The following is a 19,866-nucleotide window of genomic DNA, read 5'->3' as shown; positions in this document are numbered from 1 at the left end:
TACTTACTTTCCTGTGATTGGCTAGGTCCTTGGACCACCAAACAGGTTGACATCTCTTGCCAGCGAAGGTAAGCGGACAAGTTTTCTCATAGTAATCAATAGAATCTTTGTTATTGAATTTACGGAGTCATCAAAGCTTGAGACAGAGATTACAGATAAATCACCTTCAGATCTCATCCCATATTTAGTATACTCCGCGAATTTATCCCATGGAGTCTTTCTTTGTGGTTTCTATTGAAGTCCCTCTGCTGTGATTTGGTATATTATCCTCCGGTGATTCGAGAAGGAGCATTCGGTGGAAACCTTCCAATTCAATATGAGCGATCATCCATGGTTGTAAGGATGAGATCAATGACCTCCTCCCTATTTCAATTTTGAAATGTTGCCTCATTACCTCTGTAATATATCTTAAGATTATGTTTGAGAAATGGACTCCTTCTGGCATTGGTGTCCTTACTGCTCCATTGAAAGTGGTGGGCGTTGGCATCGCATTCAACGGCGATATTGCCCTCGCTTTCCAGCTTCGTGAACAGGGTAGATAGAGGGAGAAAAAAATTAAGGTTCTTGTAGATTTTGTCTTCTGTCTAACCGCCGTGGTATCTCCTAAAAAACTAGCTCCCTCAGACGGTCCTCAATGAGCATCCACCGACTTTCACTGATTTTGCCTTCCGGAGGTTATCCGTGCAAACCAGTTTGGGAAAATTTCTTTTTTCTGCTACTTTGGCTTGATGGGTGGGTTTGATGGATTTAGTTGTGGCTTTAGTAGATTACGATCTACCGAAGCTGTCTGAGCCACACCCACCACTACCTTTTCGCTGACGACGGAGGTAGACAACGCAGCTGGTGGAGGAGAGGGGTTTCCCTTTCAAGGTTTCTTCGCCTCAGGGTGTGGTTCTTCCGTTGACCGTCCACTCTTCACCGTTGGACGAGATGAGGGATTGGTCTCCTTTGGTTCCTCCTAGGTCGCGGGTCCTTCGGGTTCCATCTTCTTTGCTCTTCGCCTCCTTCGCTTCTTTGTTTTTGTATCGGTTGAAGCAGCTTGGGCTTCTGTTGATGGTGCAACAGCTGGTGCTGTTATAGCATTTTCAGATTAAATGAAACCTTTTGCAATTCAAATGAAACTTTTTGCAGCGGAAATGAAATCTTTTGCAGTGGAATTGAAACCTTTTGCAGTGGAAATGAAACCTTTTAGAAGGTTTGTCTCCAACTGGACTCGCCTTCTTGACAAGGTTGGTTAGGAGAAAGACAAACTCCTTCTCAAGGGTTCACTTTGGCAATAGGTGATGATGATTTGAGTTGGTGACATCGCGGTTGTTAGGGTTGTTGTTGGGTGAAGTACCCTCCAAACCACCTTCCGCGACGGCTTTTTGCGTTCAAGGGTTGACCGCATCGGAACAGGACGATGGATTCTCTGCGTTCTGAATTTACCTCTCCTGGGCGCCAATTTGATCATTCCCTGCAGCTTTATGGTTTGATTCATCTTTCTGAGAAGAGGGTATGAGGGTTACGTTGAGCTCCTCATCTGAAAAAGGTGAATCATTCTGTCTTTGTATGTTCTCACAAAATTTAAATAAAAATTTTGTACTGTGGAGGTGACGATGTCCACCATGACGTAGCCTCCGTATCATGGTAGGGACGTAACAACTAAGCAGGCGCCCATGTATCGACGAGGCAACCGTTCGAATATAGTCATTACCCTGACTGCAAACCTTAGAACGCCATTGGGCACGGTTTACGTAACACCCCGGCATTAGGACTAGGACTCCAGTGGGTCTATACGATTTGAACTCCGTTGGATCTTTTCTAGGTTTTGAAATCATTGCTATTTCAGATTTTTTCCATGCAGACCGAAAGTACCCTACTCGAAGAATGGTGTTAAATATGAAAAACAATGGTTTAACGGTCTCAGTTGGTAATTTCTTGAGCATGTTTCGAGTAATTCGATCTTTACCAGGGGATTTCTTTTTTTTGGTTTAGTCGAGGCTATTGAACTTTCGATTTCTTTTAGAGGAAATCGTTTGGGTTCGGAACAATTTCGTCAATAAGAGGTTGAACAATTGTCGAAGGTACGGGATTTGGTGTAAATACCGATTCAAGTTGTTTTGCAACTGTCTTTACTTTTCCTTCTGTAGTTTTTGAGATTCGTGGACGATAGAACTTCACAAGTTTGTGGCTTTCCATAAGATGTAATCAGTGTTCTCTGTGGTTCCTAGGTAATTAAGGAATGTTTTTAAGTTTTACTCTTCGTTTAATCTGAGTTCTTCTTTTAGTATTTGTCCTGAAGCTTAGGGAAGCGGTGCTTCTGTCATTCTCTTCTGGGCTTTCTTTTTTCAGACAAAATTTTTCGAATGGTTGATGGGTTGTAGGAATTATTCTCTTTTTCTTTCTTCTCCGGACTTTAAGGAAATGTAAAGATTTACATCTGTACTGACATATTTTTTTGTATTTCATCGATATTTATTTTATATATTTTTTGTATTTCATTTATTAGAAATTATCTCGCGGTGCCACCGCAAGCTGTTTCGCCAGGGTGTTTAGTGTCATATTTACTGTAACCGTTTATTCTAAAACAGTTTCTGAAGTGAAATGAGTTTCAGATACCAGTAAAATATGTATGTTGAGTGATCGAATAAAATTTATGACCTCGTGTTTGAGTTGGCTTAAGCTATTTACGTATCAAAAACAGATTCGAATTTTATCTATGATTTGCATAGATTGATTTTTTATTGTATCATGCTTGTTATGAAAGAATTTATGGTGTCCATAAGTTTTTCGATCCGAAAATTACACTCAACTGATTTCTATTTGCCCTTATTTGTAAAGAGAAATCTTTCTCATTCTATGTTATTTTCGGTAATTTCCTACTGTATTGATGTGATTTCTGGTACAACACATGAGTATTTAATGAAATTAGAAAAACTTTTTAACATCATTGTAAGATATGTTTATAATTTGCGTCGTTTTGACCATATTTCTGCGCATGCAGTCCTCTTTCTAGGAGTGTCATTCTCTACTTTTGTTAAACAACGCGTGGTTTCATTTCTATATAAATGTATCTGTTTAAATCTTCCCGGTTTTCAGCGAGATCGGCTAGTGTTCTCTCGGTCTACTAGGAATACGCAAATAATTTTCCCTCATTTTTCTACGTCTCTATATGAAAGATCTTTCATAGTTCGTTCCGCACGAATCTGGAATCAGCTTCCAGCTGAGCTACGACAATTCTCGTTTTCCCGCGGTGTTTTTCGCCGCATGTTTGAAAACTTTGTAGAGGCAAATGGAGGTTAACAATTTGTTTGTTAATGATATTGACGATACTGTATCGTTTGATTCAATATTGTTTTTTTATTATTTTTATTATTATTATTATTATTATTATTATTATTATTATTATTATTATTATTATTATTATTATTATTATTATTATTATTTTATTATAGTATTTTATTATTATTTTCATTGGCTGGGGAACCTTTTTGTCCATATTTTACATATGATTTCTTAGGTTACTTTAAGATACACTATGTAATATTTTTAAGATGTTTTTTTTTATTTTGGAGTACACTTTTGTAGTTTTCTGATAGTTGTGATACTTATTGGCCTAATGGCTTTTTCATTGCAACATATAAATAAATAAATGAAATGAAATAATTCTATATTTGGATTTTTATGGCTGGCTGAATCATTTCATTTTGATTTTTTTCATTTCATTTATTTACATTCCATACAAAGAAAGCCAAAGAAGGCTAATTATACATGTATTGGAAGATTAAATTAAAATAGTGCTAAAAATTAAAAATAATAAGAATGAGAATAGAACTCAAAGTATCAGAATATAAGTATTGCATATATTATTATAATTGGGAACAGTGATCTCATTCCTCTTATCTTATCAGGAAAATCAGCCGATCTGATATTAAATTGTGGGTTTTCTCGTCCCCGGTAGTTGGCAGGCTTTCTTGTGGCTAAGGTACCATTATGTGGATACATACAGGGCACCCACTGTGGATTGCAGTATGGTTTCCACCGCAATTGCTGCACTTCTTGACGTTTGGATAAGTTTTGTGATGTGGACATCGTAACGATTTGTGGGGATCGATATACCGATAGTAGTTTGCAATACGTTTTGGTATGCCCGTACTCTTGGCAATTTGTACATTGAGGTTGGTCTTTATTTTTTGATGTTCTTTTATGTTTTACTCCGCGATTACAAACAAGCTTAACTTTATAAATTGGATGAATTTGTCCCTTTTTCTTTAGTTGCGAAGATTCATATGTCAGTTTTACTTTAAATATAGGTTGCAGAATTTTATCTATATTCAAAATGTTAAAGATGGACTTTGTTTCAAATCCCTTCGGGCATCTTTCATGTCCTCTATGGATGTAGAACTATGAAGCCCTTTAATGAGGACGACTAATCTTGAGCTAATAGGTGCAGTAATTTTTCTTTTCAGAATCCAGAGCACGAACTAGGTCCTTATTATGCGTTTGCATTTTTTCTCTTCTAGATTTCCTCTTATAATAGAGGCCCAATGAAAATTAGGTTTAACCAACATTTGGGAGAGTTTGTTCACGAAATTGTTTGTAGTTTCTTCGCGAAGATATAGTGGGGAGGTTTTTGGAATCTAACCAGTTGTATTATTTCGTCAGCCTCGATATTGTGGCCGAGAATTGAGAATCTGTTGTTGCGGCCATTATTTGCAGACTTTTGGGTTTTAGCATTCTGTTTCTTGATTAGAGTTTTAGAACTGGCCTTTCGCTTCGTTACTAAGATATATCGGTCCATACCTGGAGGAACTTTGTTTTGCATGGTGGTTTCTCAAGAGATGGATGCTTACTTGAAGCGATACTTTTTTGATGTGCAATCGCATCGTGTGATGTCACCTTTATAGTATTTATTTTGGGGTTTGGCTGTAAGATACCAGCTTTCGGGGCGTTTTGGCGCAGATGAACTGAAATCCGTCGACGTTAACTTAAGGTATACGTTTTACCCGTTCTCACGTACATTTATCTCTTCCGTATGAAAGAGTGGCATGCACTTCTTGTATGTTAAGTGAATAATTAAACATAAATAATTAAATGTGTCTGAACAATACTTAAGAATTATTTTGTGAATTCCATCCGGTCCTGGACATTTATAGCCGGTTCGCAGAACTTTTGTTAAGGGCAGATGTAAATGAGAATAGAATCCAAACCCCCTCTTCGAATGTTAATTCTATTCTGGATCCTGATAGGAGGATCAATATAAATGAGAACAGAATCCAATCTCCATCTTCGATTGTCAACTCTATTCTCTATTCGGCTCGACTGAAGCAATGTAAAGTGATAAAATAAACACGATCGCCTCGTTTATTTAAAGATATGTTCCTTAAGTACTACTGAAGCTAATCTAACCTAACCTAATCGGAGTCACGAAATTATTCTTATCTATTCCAACATTGAATGGAGAACATTGCAGGGCTGCTTGTCATTTCATTCAAGTAATCTTGTACATCTACTGAGCGTATCGATATTTGTGCGTGTTAGGTCATAACCTTTATTAACTCACATTATCGTATGCGTCAGCGCACAAGATCAACGAATTGTTCACGTGTGATATTTTATGGCGGCAGGGAAATATATAATTTTAGGATATTTACCATTTTTTTCTAGATTTTCCCAGCGCCTCAACCGCACCCAGAAGTATGCACACACATTTAATCCCGGGCGGCTTAAATGTGGATGTTTATAGTGGACTGAATTTTTATAAAATTGAAAAATTGATTGGCACGAAATATTTAAATACAATAATATGAAATATAATCTATATATAAACATGTATATACCTTGTTAGGAAAACCGGAAAACCTTGTTAGGAAACCGCTTCCAGGAAACGACTACACTTCTTTGTTCAGTCTCTCTTGCCGATACCACCACCTTTATCTGCCGGCATCATTGTCCATGCTGCCGAATTAATAGTCCATCGTTGCAGACTGTCATCATCCCAATAGGAAAGGATTGACAATGGCTTTATGATAAGCTTCGGTTTGTCATCTTCTGTTTTCACGCCCATTGATGATTTGCTATTGATTTACCTCTGATAATACCCTTTCATAACCAAAGAAATTTCTTCGGCTTTTCCCACTTCTTCGATGCATTCTTTTCCATATTCGTTGGAAATGATGTAGCCTTCTGTACGTACCTTCTTTCTTTATTTTTCCTCTTCTGCAATCAGATCAGAAAAGGAAATAAATATCCCTTTTTGCTGTGTTGTTGCAAAAGTAACATCTGCTTCATTTTCTCCTCCACTGATTTCAGCATTTGCTGCTGTAGCAACATCTCCTGGAACGCCCGAAACCGTCGATCCATTGATATAGTTTAGCATTCAGGTATATTCACTGCCCCAGAATTTTCTAGTTGAATTTAAATGTCTGTTCTTGGAACTCCTTTTTCCTTTTTTGTATCAGCTCCCTGCTTTCTTCATAATAGTTCTGGATTCTCTCCCAGATATTATCTTGAAAATATGCGTCGTATTTGGGCTTCCTTTCACTCAGCTTTGATTGATTCAACCTTGTTTGCCGTGTCGGTCATAATCCTCACGAACAATTATTGCAATTATGGGGATTATGCCCGCTTCCAAAACGGGTTTTGGATTTTTCCATTTTAAATAAAAGTGTACATGGGGGTGGCGGAAATATCAACCTAATCCGCCAAAGGTTAGGTTATGCCACAAACCTTGGAATATTGGTTCGGCGAGATAAGTAGATACATATATAAAATCGTGGGTCTAGATTTTATATATGTATCTACTTATCTCGCCGAGCTGGGTCGACTTGGCTATGTGTGTCCGTCTGTCCATTTTTGTCATACCTTTTGTGTGAAATATCCATTTTCAAACACAATATTTTACTTTGTTTAAATTTTGTGAATGAACGAATGATATTTTTTGATTGTCTACTTTGGCGTTTCGTTTTGTTTGTGTTGGAGTTAGTTGAACCGAAATTTGCCCATAGAAAAAACTCTTTTTTATGTTTACTTTCGTACGAAAACAAAAAATTTTATTTGTCTGCCATTTGCCTTGCGATTGCTAGAAAAGAAAATTTTGCTGAACAGGCTATTAATCGATTTTAAACTACTGGATACCTCTTGACGTTGCAGGAAAGGCATATAAATGTATTCCGTCTGTCACAACTTATAAGGAGATGAATATTTGATTTGGTATTTATTTTATTTATTTTCTATTTATTTATATCATTTATTATTAAATTGGTACGAGATAACAAGAGTTGTTGAGATGACAAACTAAACAAGAATAACACTTTTAGACACTTTACAGGTTAATTAATTTAACAAAAGAGATAATTAATTTTTTTTAAATGCAAGGAGCACCACAACTTTTAACACAAATCACAACAGGTTTGTCAAATGCCACCTAAATCGTCAAAAACCAAATATAAGAAACTACAGTTATATTGGGCCTATAAGAACATTTTTGTACATTTTTAACTTAACCTGTTCACACATATGTGCCAAATCTTATCAATTCGTTGGAAAGATAGCGTGATAGATAGAATTTTACACTGATCAAGAATATATATACTTTGTAAGGTCTAACGTTTGGAGGAGTTACAAATGGAATGAAAAAGTTAATATACGCTCCATAGTATGGTAGAGGGTATAATAAGTTTTTGTATGTCCGTACTTTTGGTTGTTGTTATTGTTGTAGCAGTGTTAACATGCTCCGTTGTTTTTATTCTGATTAATCCGGCTCTTCCTCAATGTCCAGGTTTACGGGCTGTATCCAGAGATCCTCTGGACGGAGTTGGGCAGGTTTGGCTGGACAATTAAACAGATGCAGCGTATTGTGCGGACCTGTATCGCACGCTGGGCAGGCGTTCCGCACATCATCGTCAATTCGTCCCCAATACGAATTGAGACCGCTGCACCATCCTGAACGTAGTTGGGCCAAAACTGCCCTGGCTTGCCTAGGCAGCCGACGGTCTTAAGCTGCAATGGATGAGGGTGGACTTCGAGTATGGGATTCATACTGTAATTATTAACTATCTCTGCGACTGCATCAGTATGAATGCTATTCAGACCCGCTTGATAGGCTTCATGATTTAGGGGCTCTCTTATATCGCTGGACCTCTCTCTAGATCATGCACGCAGGTACTGCAACGAAAGCATATGATTATGCTGACGTAAGGAAAGAACCTTCGTCTTCTCATGTTAATGGTCCACAGGAGTTGTAACGACGTGTTTTCCTCACTTTGAAGAATAATTTATTTCGTTGTTTCTGGTAACATTGGATATAAGAATGCAAAGTAGGGTTTTCTTTTTTTCATATAACGTTAGAATGACTCTTTATTTATATCACTAAGTTACAGATCATATTTTTTTTATCGAACGTTCCCACGCCTCACATTCCCACCACTGCCGACCGAGGGGGCGACGACTTTTTTAAGCAGGGATCGCGTACACATCATGATCCGCTTCATAATGGGAATTCAGTAGGAAATTGAAAACCAGCTACAGAATCTAATTCATCAGCTAGTTTGTCAAATAATAAAACATGTTAATTGTTTAAAAATAAAATTATTCTAGATTTATTAACTTCTAAACTCATATCAAAATCTACATTACAATACACCGAATTAAAGTCAACACATATTTTACTAAGAGGTTCGCCCATTGAATAATTCGTGCGGTGAAAATCAGTGTATAATAATTGGTAGTATCTACTATATCTAAACGGAACGTTAATTCTAATAGATGAGATTAGGAAATCTGAAGGTATATTGCCATTTAATATTTTTAGTACAAACATGGAGTTCAACATAATAGGTCTGCTTTTAAGTGTAGGCAATCTAATTAATTTTAGCCTGCTAGCATAAGAAGGCAAAACAAAATCACTATTCCTCGTAAAACCTCGTAAGGCAAATAGCAGAAATTGTTTTTGCACGGATTCTATTTTATCTGAGTATATTGCATATTGAGGATTCCATACAACAGAACCATATTCCAATTTAGGTCTAACAAGAGACGTAAACAACTGTTTTGTTATATATGGATCAGAAAATTCTTTGGCCCACCGTTTAACAAAACCTAAAACATCATTTGCCTTATTTACCATTGTTATTACATGGCTATTAAAATTTAATTTTGGATCCATCAAGAGGCCTAGATCGACAAATGAATCTACAGTTGATAATGAATGACCGTCAATATTATATTGTAATATCAGAAAAGAAGATCTGGAGAAGCACATATGCTTACATTTGCTTAAATTTAACTCCATACAATTTAACCTGCACCATTTATAAAGGCTATCTAAATCGTTTTGAAGTAAACTAGCTCGTTTATCACAATTATGGGAAATGAATAATTTAACATCAGCTGCGTACATTCACAATTTCGAGTAATTTATGGAATTAGGTAAATCGTTGACAAATAAAAGAAAGAGGACCGGTCCAAGGTGACTTCCTTGCGGAACACCCGATGGAACGTTAATCGTTTTAGATAGATACCCTTCAAACAAAACTAGTTGTGATCTATCTTTTAAGTAAGATGATGTCCATTTGACTAAGTTTGTGTTGAAACCCATATAATTTAATTTATATATTAGGAGTTCATGGTTTACCCTATCGAAAACTTTACTAAAATCAGTATAAATTGTATCAGTTTGTTTACGCTGAACAAATCCTTTTATTACTGTTGACGTAAATTGTATAAGATTTGTTGTAGTTGAAAGACCATTACGAAAACCATGCTGATATGGACTCAATATAGATTGAATTTTCTGTGAAATTACTGCAGTAATTAATTTTTCGAACAATTTTGGTATGGCACTTAATTTTGCAATTCCTCTATAATTTGACACATTAGTAAGACTACCAGACTTAAGTAAAGGTATAATATAAGATTTTTTTCCAGAAAGTCGGAAAGTGACCATTTAAGTGAATAATTAAACAATATAGTTAACGGAAGTGCTAATGTTTCTGAACAATATTTAATAATTATATTGGGTATGCCATCCGGTCCTGGAAATTTAATCGATTTTAAACTACGCAGACTTTTGGACACATCCTGACGTTGTAGAAAAGGCATACAAATTTGATCAGCCTGTGATAACTTATAAGGATACGAATCTTTAATTTGGCAAGATGTACTGGAAGAGGTTGTGGCAAAAAAATCTTGTCTAGGTGAAGATTATACAATCTACGAGACTCTAAAGTATATTTAGATCTAGCAACAGAGTAATTAGTGTAGTCTATTGTTAAGCCTGATTTTTTATATTTACGAAAAAGCTTATTTTTAGAATTTTTTTAACTTGATAACTCAGGGGTTATCCATGGATATTTATTTGAATTTTTAACTCTAGTGGTTGGAACACATTCCAGTTTAAATCTATTTAAAATATCATAAAATTTATAAATTACATATTCTAAATCTTTATGGCTGTTACACAGGCACGGAGGAAATGAGGGTATTAAATTTTCGAAAATTAGTTTTTTTGTAATTAAGGTCAGTTTTAAACGAGTCGGACTGACTTTCTTCAATTACATAACTGTGAGTCATGGATATATATACAGTTGGATGGTATATATCTTCAGGAGTGCATATTGGAGGAATTCTGAATATATCAAAATGCTGTGTTATGTTTACAAACGCCAAATCAAGAATTTTGCCGAGGGAATTTTTCACACTGTTTATTTGATAAAGATTTAAGTCACACAAACTATTTATAACATCAAATGTATACTGGGTACTGTTCATTTCGGATGGCAAAGGAATCAAAGCTTCAGAATCTGGCATTGGAAGCCACCTAATGGAGGGCATATTAAAATCACCAAGGATCAGAATGCGATCGGAATCTTTCATTTTTTCAGTGATTAATTTTATTGCTGATAAATGCTGATTATAAATGTCAAGTGAAGATGAAGGGGGAATATAAGAGCAAGTTACAAACAATTTGGATTTACCCAATTCAATGGAAACACCAACAAATTCTATATCAAGAAAATCATTTAGATCAATTAAATTAGTGGTATATTTGGTATCAACTGCAATAAGGACGCCCCACATTTTTTACAATCACGATCTTTTCTAAATATTTGATATTTTGAACATAAAATTTCACTATTTAATACAGATGTTTTTAACCAAGTTTCGGTGAAAACCAATACATTATAATTGAACCCAATGCTATCAGTATATAAACTGGTTAATTTTGTATTAAGCCCCCTTACATTCTGATAGCAAATAGAAAATGAGTCATTTAGTGTTTTTGGCACCGAATCTGGTCTAAGAGGCAAATGAGCTAAATTATCGGATCTCTCCACAAATTCTTTAATAAATGCCCTAGCAGGCCAAAATTCTTTTAAAATCAAATGTACAAAAATATTTTCAGGCACAACGTTTTTGAAAGAAGATCTACTTTCAGAAAATGCAGATCGGAGCTTATAACATCTCAAAAAGTAATCTCCCTCAATTTTTGATTTTATATAATAGATTATGTCATCGACCGTTGTTTCTGGCGCAAACCTTGTTGCAAATATCATTTTCATGGCGGGAGCCATAGATAATGATCTTTGGACAGGTTGAGTTTTGCCAGTAGCAGTCTCGGGACGATCACTAGTGATAAGCGAAGGAAGTGATAATTCCTGTATGTCACGAGTAGATTGTGAGGTTTTCTTAGAAACCTCACTATCAATACCCATAACTTCAGGATTATTTACCCCTTTACCTATACCGCTGTTATCCACCGGAACTGGGTGTGTAACAACAATGGCATACGACTGTTCACGTCCAGTCTCAGTTGTTTCAGTGATATTAACTGAAACCGGTTGTGAAACAGTGTTCTCCACAGAAACTATTGCTTTGCGACTAGGCATTCCCTTAGTTGGTGCCTTTTTTCGCAGCCCTTTTGCGTTTCTGGCCAGAAACTGACGGTGACGACACAAACTCATCTAATTCTTGGTATTTCTCAAACAATGTAGAGAAATTCTCAAATCGGAGTGATAGTGAGGAAAAATCTTTTTTCATCGATGTCAATTCCGACTCCAAATCCTTTACAAAATTATAAAAGTCTGCAGAGAGTTTCCTACATTGCACACAACACCAACGAACACCAACATTATTTCTAATTGTGCCTACGACTTTTGCATTAATCCTAGCACTTTTTGCATGCCATTGATTAATACAAAACCAACAGGTAACACACAATTCATCCTCCGCAACAATATTACACAATTCAAAAGGGCACGACATTTTTTATTTTAATTATAATTATTTCTTTTTTAATACACAAGTTACAACTATATGTTTCAAGATTAGATCTGTAGCTGGAATTTTTTTATTAATTTATTTTATTCTTTTTTAAATCCTTTTATAACTGTTATGAGATGACAAACAAAACAAGACGATATGTTACAACAACTAATTAGCTAATGTCACAAAAGAAAGAGGATAAAAGGAGAATGTAAAACTACACAATTTGAAAATTGATATTACTTTAAAAGACAAAACAAAATTTTAAAACACTACACCAATTATCACTTTGAGTTACAAAATCACTATTGAACACTTTTAAACACTTTTTACCAGATTAATTAATTTTAAAAACATATAACTAATAATTTTTTCAAAAGGTCGGAGCACCACAATTTTTTGACACTAATCACAACAGGGTTGCCAACTGAAAAATATATTTCTTATATATAAAACACAATTTACATCAGTTAATTTCACAACACATGGGACGTCGATCAGACGACTTAAACAATTAGTGGGTCCTCTATGAGTGACGATTTTAGTCTATATTGACAGTTTATTCGACGGTGCGTTGACACAGGAAACGCTTGCATTCACGGACGTTTAACACTACATTGAAGATAGATCGATGGGGGCGATATTTGCAGCGATGCGATACAGGAATACCATCTGTTCTCTCTGCTGGAAGACGCACGAATACGTTAGAGTAAAGGGAAGGTTGGAAACACCTCTTTAATTAACAGCGAACACGAACACTTCTCGAATTGAAGAGCCAAGGGAACGTTAGAAACCCCTCTTTACAAAACAGAGAACACGAATACAAAAATTGAAGAGTCGAGGGAACGTTAGAAACCCCACTCGACTCCACAGACATCACACACTCCTCCCTGAAGTAAAGGGAACGTTAGAAACCCCTCTTTACAAAACAGAGAACACGTGAATTAAAGAGCCAAGGGAACGTTAGAAACCCCACTTGACTTCACAGACGTCACACACTCCTTTCTAAAGTTCTAAGTTCTCAATTGCTTTTGATTGGTAGCAAAACCATATCTCTAATCTGGTTTCCACGACGTTTTTGGTTTTGTGAAGCCTTAGTAAGGTTGCGCCGGACGATAGAGAAGACTTCTTTTAATTCTAAAGCTCTACCTTCAGGTTGGAAAATTCGCGCCCCTGTTCCGGGGGTGACTTGGTCATACAATGGCCGGGGTAATCTGGGTTCTCTACCTTGTGTCAGGTATGCTGGACAATATCCTGTTGATTCGGAGGCACTGGTGTTCAAAGTGCGTCTACAACTACTACTACTATACTTCCCTTTCCTATTTTTGACGACGAAGTTTTATTGCTGAAGTTCGAGGGCCCAGCGTGCTAACCTTCCCGATGGACTTTCTATCGAATTCAACCATTTGTAATCACGACGAATTGATACCCTTCGTCTCATTTGACGAATACCCCAAATAATGGGGAGGCACTCCTTTTCGATTGCGGAGTAGTTTTTCTCCGCCCCATTTAAATGTCAACTTATATATGCTATAACGCGCTCTCCACCATCCAGTTCTTGCTTGAGAACCGCTCCCAGACCGAAAGCACTTGCGTCCGTCTGCACGGTGAATGTTTTACTGAAGTCTGGACATGCTAGTACGCGTGCCTCGGTTAGCCTGCGTTTGAGTAGGTCGTCTCCCCATTTAAAATGTTCTTCAGAAGGCTGGTTAAGGGATGCGAGATGGTGGAAAAATGTGGAACGATCTCCTGTACCACGATGCCACTCCGAGTAATCGACGTACTTCTTTGACCGACGTTAGCGGTCTCATATCGGCTATGGCTGCAACTTTTGAAATCCATAATGAGTCCTTTGGATGTTGTACTAAGCTTATCACACTTCACTTTATAATGTGGTAGTGCGTTCAGTACACATACAACCGATTTTCTCACCTTAGCCAGATCCTCAATAGAAATGGTACAATGCTCGATTTGTCCAACTTAACGATGAGTCCCGCATAGTTTAGTGTTGTGAAGAATTGCTTAAGGAATTCCAATCCCAAAATGATATTTTCCTTAAATTGTCGCATGATTGAAAAGGGCAGATCGGTAGAGTGGTTTCCAAATGTCACTCGGAGCATAGTCGATTTGGTTATGTTGACGGTGGTCCCGTCGGCTAGTATAACATCTTTTGCTTCTATTTGCTTTCGCTGATAGTTCAGATCCTTCTTTAAAACTTCGGCGGTTTCTCTGGCCATAAAGCAACTCGTAGCTCCCGTGTCGATCGTTGCGGCGACTTTACATCCTTCAATGATTGCCATTGCCGTGAGACGATGCTCCTCGCATGTGAGGTAGGTTCCGTTGTTTACGCCTCTTTTTGCTGGCGGTTTCGCGCTAGGTTCCTCCTATGTACACAATCATTCCTTTCCGTTCGGGAAAAGTTTGTCCTGGTATGTTCTGTATTTCGGCTACTATGCGGCTCAGGACGGTTCGGTTCACAGCGGGTGGGATTACGTATACTTTCTAATTCTTCAGTTAACTGCTCCGAAGTACATCGGTGGTAAAAAGAAATTCAATTCAATTCAATTCTGGAGATAAGTCTCAGTCATAATTTTGCTTCGAGTTTAAAAAATGACTCTTGGTTCTGGTTTTGTCCGTTAGCTACACTACCTGGACGGGCAGTCTCTGGTAGTGTATGGGTAAGGTCTTCATTTTTCACAGCCAAAGCCAAAGCACATCTTCGTCAATTCGTGCCCAATACGAATTGAGACCGCTCCTGAACGTAGTGGGGCCAAAACTACCCTGGTTTGCCTAGGCATGCGACGGTCTTCAGCTGCAATGTATGGGGAGGTGGACTCCGATTATGGCATTCATACTATAATTATTAACTACCTCTGCGACTGCTTCAGTATGAAGGCTATTCAGACTCGCTTGATAGGCTTCATGATTTAGGAGCTCTCTCTTATATCGCTGGACATCTTTCTCTAGAGCAGGCAGGTCCTTCCTGACACGCCTGTGTTGGGGAGTTCTGCCCACGAGGCTGGGATGACTCCCACGATAACACACAAGCAGGTACTGCAACGAAAGCATTTGATTTTGCTGACGTCAGGGAAGAACCTTCGTCTCCTAAGTAAATGGTCCACAGGTGTCATGAGGAGGAACCCTGTTGCAGTTCGCAGGGCGGCATTCTGGCAGGTCTGAATCCTTTTCCACTGCGTTACACTCGTATTCGCCGACCACACTGGAGCCGCATAGCTAACCACAGAGCGATCTATCGCTTTATAAGAGGTCAAGAAGGTTTCCTTATCCGCACCCCAAGTGCCGCCGGATAGCGCCTTGAGGACCTTGCTCCTACTTTTCATTTTATCGCAGATAGCTGTGGCTTGCGCGGAAGACTTGAAAATGCTATCGAATGTGGCTCCAAGGATTTTTGGGTAGTTGGTGGTCGGAATTATTTGCCCCTCGACCTGCACACTCAGCTGTGTTCTCATCTCCGCAGTCCATGTGGTAAGTGTAGTGTTGCCGTCGATTTAGTGCGGATATTTTCATATTCCTCGCATGAAAGAAGTCGGCAAGCTCCGCGAGATAGTTGTTCACCCTGACACATATGTCATCAACTACAGGACCCCACGCCATGATCGTACAGTCATCCGCATATGTTACGATGTCGATGCCGTCTGGAGGGCGCGGAATTCCGGAAATGTATAGGTTAAACAGTTCCGGAGATATCACCCCACCTTGGGGAACTCCCTGTTTCACTCTACGAGGCTTGGACTTCTTATTCCGGAATTCCACGTGCGACTGGCGTCCACACATATAGTTGACTATCCAACGTTTCAAACTTGGCCGGAGGGTAGTATTCTCAACGTCCTCGAACAGCGTGGCATGGTTGACCGTATCAAAGACCTTTGATAGATCGAGAGCCACCACTACTGTTCTATGGCACGGCCTGTTCTTGTTGAATCCTCGACTGATATGTGTGGATATGGCGTGCAATGCTGTTGTGGTGCTATGTAGTGGACGGAAACTCTGTTGTTGGTTGGCAACTGAATAGCTTCCTTTGATACCGGGGAGGAGTAAAGACTCAAGAGTCTTGGCTACTAGCGACAAAAGCGAAATTGACCTTTGCTGGCATCCTTGCCAGGCTTCAGTAGCGGGACCACCCTGCCCATTTTCCAGGTTTCGGGAACTATGTGGGTGGCTAACGACAAGTTAAGAACTTTGGTTAGATACTCAACTCCCGGTGTATCCAGTTGCTTCAACATTACCTTTGATATTACGTCCGGGCCCAACGCTTTAGATGACTTAGCGTTTCGGATGACATTCGCAACATCATTCATCGTAAACTGTGGAGGTACATCCTCGGCGGGAAGAGCTCTTATACGACGTAGTACTCTTCGTCTCGCCTTATCACTTTCGGGGTGCTCGACAAATTGAGACGATTATCGGGAGATGGTCTGAGCCAAGAGAAATGACGGGTTGCCAAGTCACGTCATTTATCAGACCGGGTGACACAATGGTTAAATCTGACACTCTCCTCTTATTCGAGTGGGGCATCCTCGTTTACCGAGCAAAATGTGGAGCAGTCAATCTGCTCTGCCAACGCTGATCCCTCTGGTCATTACCTAGGACGGAATGCCACAACTCATGGTGGGCGTTGAAATCCCCTAGTACCAGGCGGTTATTGCCTTCCAAAAGTGGGATTATATTAGACAAGTAACGTGGTTTACAGCTATTAACCGGGGGGATATCCACATTAAGCACCTCTACCTCGGCAGTTCCACACTTGACTGCTACCCCCATTCACACCATGTATTGGGTCACTAGAGACTAGCTTAAGCGAGATAGGTCTATATTGAAAAGAATAGTGTAACAGGAACGCTAATGCCCACCTCTACTTCTGGTGCGATCTTTCCTCATTGCAACGTTGTAAGTTACAATTTCCATTGAGCTTGGTTTCCTGCACCGCTGTGATCTTTATATTCGTAAAATTCCTAAAATGCACCCTTCCTCCGCATCCATTGCATCGCACCGAGACTGATCTATGGTGGATGATGTTTTGGCAAACCGTACAGAACCATGGTCCGGGGTTTTCCTCAAACCCGGCACGGACCAAAAGAATCCGGAGCAAGCATTCCGGGATGTGCTGCTCCCAATACAGAAAAATAAACAAGCACGAACATGTATACACGGGGATGATTCATATGTAAGTTCTACTTGAAACATTGATTGAAAAATATCAAATAATATTTAAATACATTATTAAAAAGTACCTTAATTTCGTATCCGCATGTCTGCTTTTGACAACATTCCCATACGCTAAACTTAGTTAAATAAAAATAGATAGAGGAACAACACCATCTTATTGATAAATAATTCCTTATTTAATTCTTTTATTTATAGATTAATATACTAACCAAAAACAGAGCTCTTGGAGACAACAAACATCAAAATCAAGTAACGGAGCTATTCGTAGACATTCGCATTTCTTTAGCCACAGCCTTGTTTAATTGGTCGGCTCAAAGAGGATTGCCAAAGTCGAACACTATAAAATTACTTAAAAGTTTAGTGCTATATAAGTCCAAAGAAGCAAACGGAGAAATGGAAAATACAACTCTTACCATGCTCATGGCTCTACTCTACTCGTATGACACCAGTATTTTGCAAAAACAGGATGACAACCAATTGATACAAAATTTATATGTTATAAAAGACCGCGAATATGTGCAACAGATATATTCAGCTTTAATGGCTGAATCAAATTCGGACCTAAACAATGGAATTTTGAGTTTAGTGAAATTTTCATTCGGCTTGGCGATTTCTGGTTTGCGCCATGCATCACAGTATTTTCACAATCAAACATCAATATCGGACTATGACGAACATTTGGTAGATGAGGCAATTTGTTCAAACATATTCAAATTCATTTATTGTTATCTACTGGAAAAGAATATGACATATCAGTAAGTTTTTACACAATTTTATAATCAGCCAAAAGGTTTACGTACATTTTTATTTCAGACATCAATTCTTCTATAGAAGAGTGCATATGTTATTTACCGACTTTATTGATTTCATGCATTCCAAAGTAACTGAACTACGTGGAAGAGCAGATGAAACTTCAAAGACTGTTCTTAGTTTTACCAGTCAAGGTTTGGAACCGCCAAAAAATTTGGATCATAATTTTGAAATGCTTCTACTGTGCATTGGGAAATTTTATGCTGAAGACAAGGCTGGACTTTCATTGTGCTCCGAATATTGGGGACCCCTAGATTCTTCCCCAAATTATGTAACAACAACTCGATCTGTTTCACTTTTTAAATTCATACGCTTAGCAGGAGAATTACTTCCTGCAACTTTATTTGTTCCTTACTTAAAAATGATTGCTGGTTTATCCAGCTGTGAAAGGTCTTCTCGAAGTACATTCAATTTACTAAAGCAATCAACTGGATTAACCGGCAGTGCTGCTCTATCCTGGGAGCACTTTTTTTCTTCATTAACACGATATTACACGTAAGTACAAAAACAACATAATTTCATACTAACAATTTGTAAGAAAATTATTATTGGAAAAGTTAACGCAAAATTTTTAATCTGAAACTGGGCAATTTATTTATATATTACAGAAATTTAAAACAAGATTTCTACCCTGCTGCTGAATTGATATACAGAAATAGAATAATAAACCGTAATATAAATCCCCAAGAAATTGAGGGTTTACGAGCGGTATTGGAGGTATTGCGCGCTGTGGCTTCTCATGATGAGGTAGCAAGAATTGCAATTTGCGAACATCCTAATTGGAATCCTCTTTACACATTAATAGGTACTAGGGCGCAAACTGAAAATAAATAAAAATATTTATTTTTTTATTCTTAATTTCATTTTTAGGACTGCTTAGTTGTTCCGTACCCATATACTTAAAATCTGATATTCTATTGACATTAACAGCTCTGGCAAAATCAAAGGAGACCGCTATACCACTATGGAACAACTTGGAAGCTTCACAAATTATAAAAACACTTCCCTCCAATATGAACTACGGTAAAAAAAAAACTGAAGCACCATGTAAATTATTTACAAATTTATTGCGACTTAACGTTCTAGATACCTGTAATTTAGAGATGGAAATTGAACAAAATGAATGCCGGCTGGAACATTATCCACTGACTAATAGCGTACTTGATTTATTATATGCTCTGGTATCCACGGTTATACCCAAAAATTTGGGTGGGGGACCAAGAAAACCGGGACTTGATCCATATTTGAACTTTTTAATCAACGGAATTTTTTTGAAATTTTATAACAGGTAATAAATTATGTAACATTTTCTATATATTTTTTTAATCTCCTTTAACGAAATAATATAAATTTAATAACATTTGGTCGTTTTTATATACTTTATACTGTAATACCAATGTCACCAAATTTAGTGCTCTTTAGTACTTTTAGTACACTTATAGTTTGAATTTAAATCTGCGATCGTCATTTTAGTACAACATTGATTGACATTCAAAGGCAGAGAGGAAAAAGGCAAGAAGTATTTGCCTTACGAGGTTTACATTGGAATAGTAGTTTTGTTTTGCCTTATTATGCTAGCAGGCTAAACTTAATTAGATTGCCTACAATTAAAAGCAGACTTAT

General features: G+C 37.8%; 1 protein-coding gene across 1 annotated transcript in view; it reads left to right on the top strand.

Annotated features, from left to right (window-relative positions):
- LOC131800789 (nuclear pore complex protein Nup205-like) overlaps positions 1 to 19,603 on the top strand; it is a 51,115-nt gene extending 31,512 nt beyond the window's left edge. The window contains exons 4-8 of the mRNA XM_059118487.1: positions 17,629 to 18,188; positions 18,247 to 18,738; positions 18,852 to 19,048; positions 19,114 to 19,266; positions 19,330 to 19,603. Of these exons, the coding sequence (XP_058974470.1) occupies positions 17,629 to 18,188; positions 18,247 to 18,738; positions 18,852 to 19,048; positions 19,114 to 19,266; positions 19,330 to 19,535 (1,608 nt within the window). The 3' untranslated portion in view covers positions 19,536 to 19,603. The remainder of the gene's footprint in view (positions 1 to 17,628; positions 18,189 to 18,246; positions 18,739 to 18,851; positions 19,049 to 19,113; positions 19,267 to 19,329) is intronic.
- The last annotated feature ends 263 nt before the right edge of the window (positions 19,604 to 19,866 follow it).

Source organism: Musca domestica, unplaced genomic scaffold (genome assembly GCF_030504385.1).
Source record: "Musca domestica strain aabys unplaced genomic scaffold, Musca_domestica.polishedcontigs.V.1.1 13, whole genome shotgun sequence".
Lineage (NCBI taxonomy): Eukaryota > Metazoa > Arthropoda > Insecta > Diptera > Muscidae > Musca > Musca domestica.
This window is presented reverse-complemented; position numbering and strand designations above follow the sequence as displayed.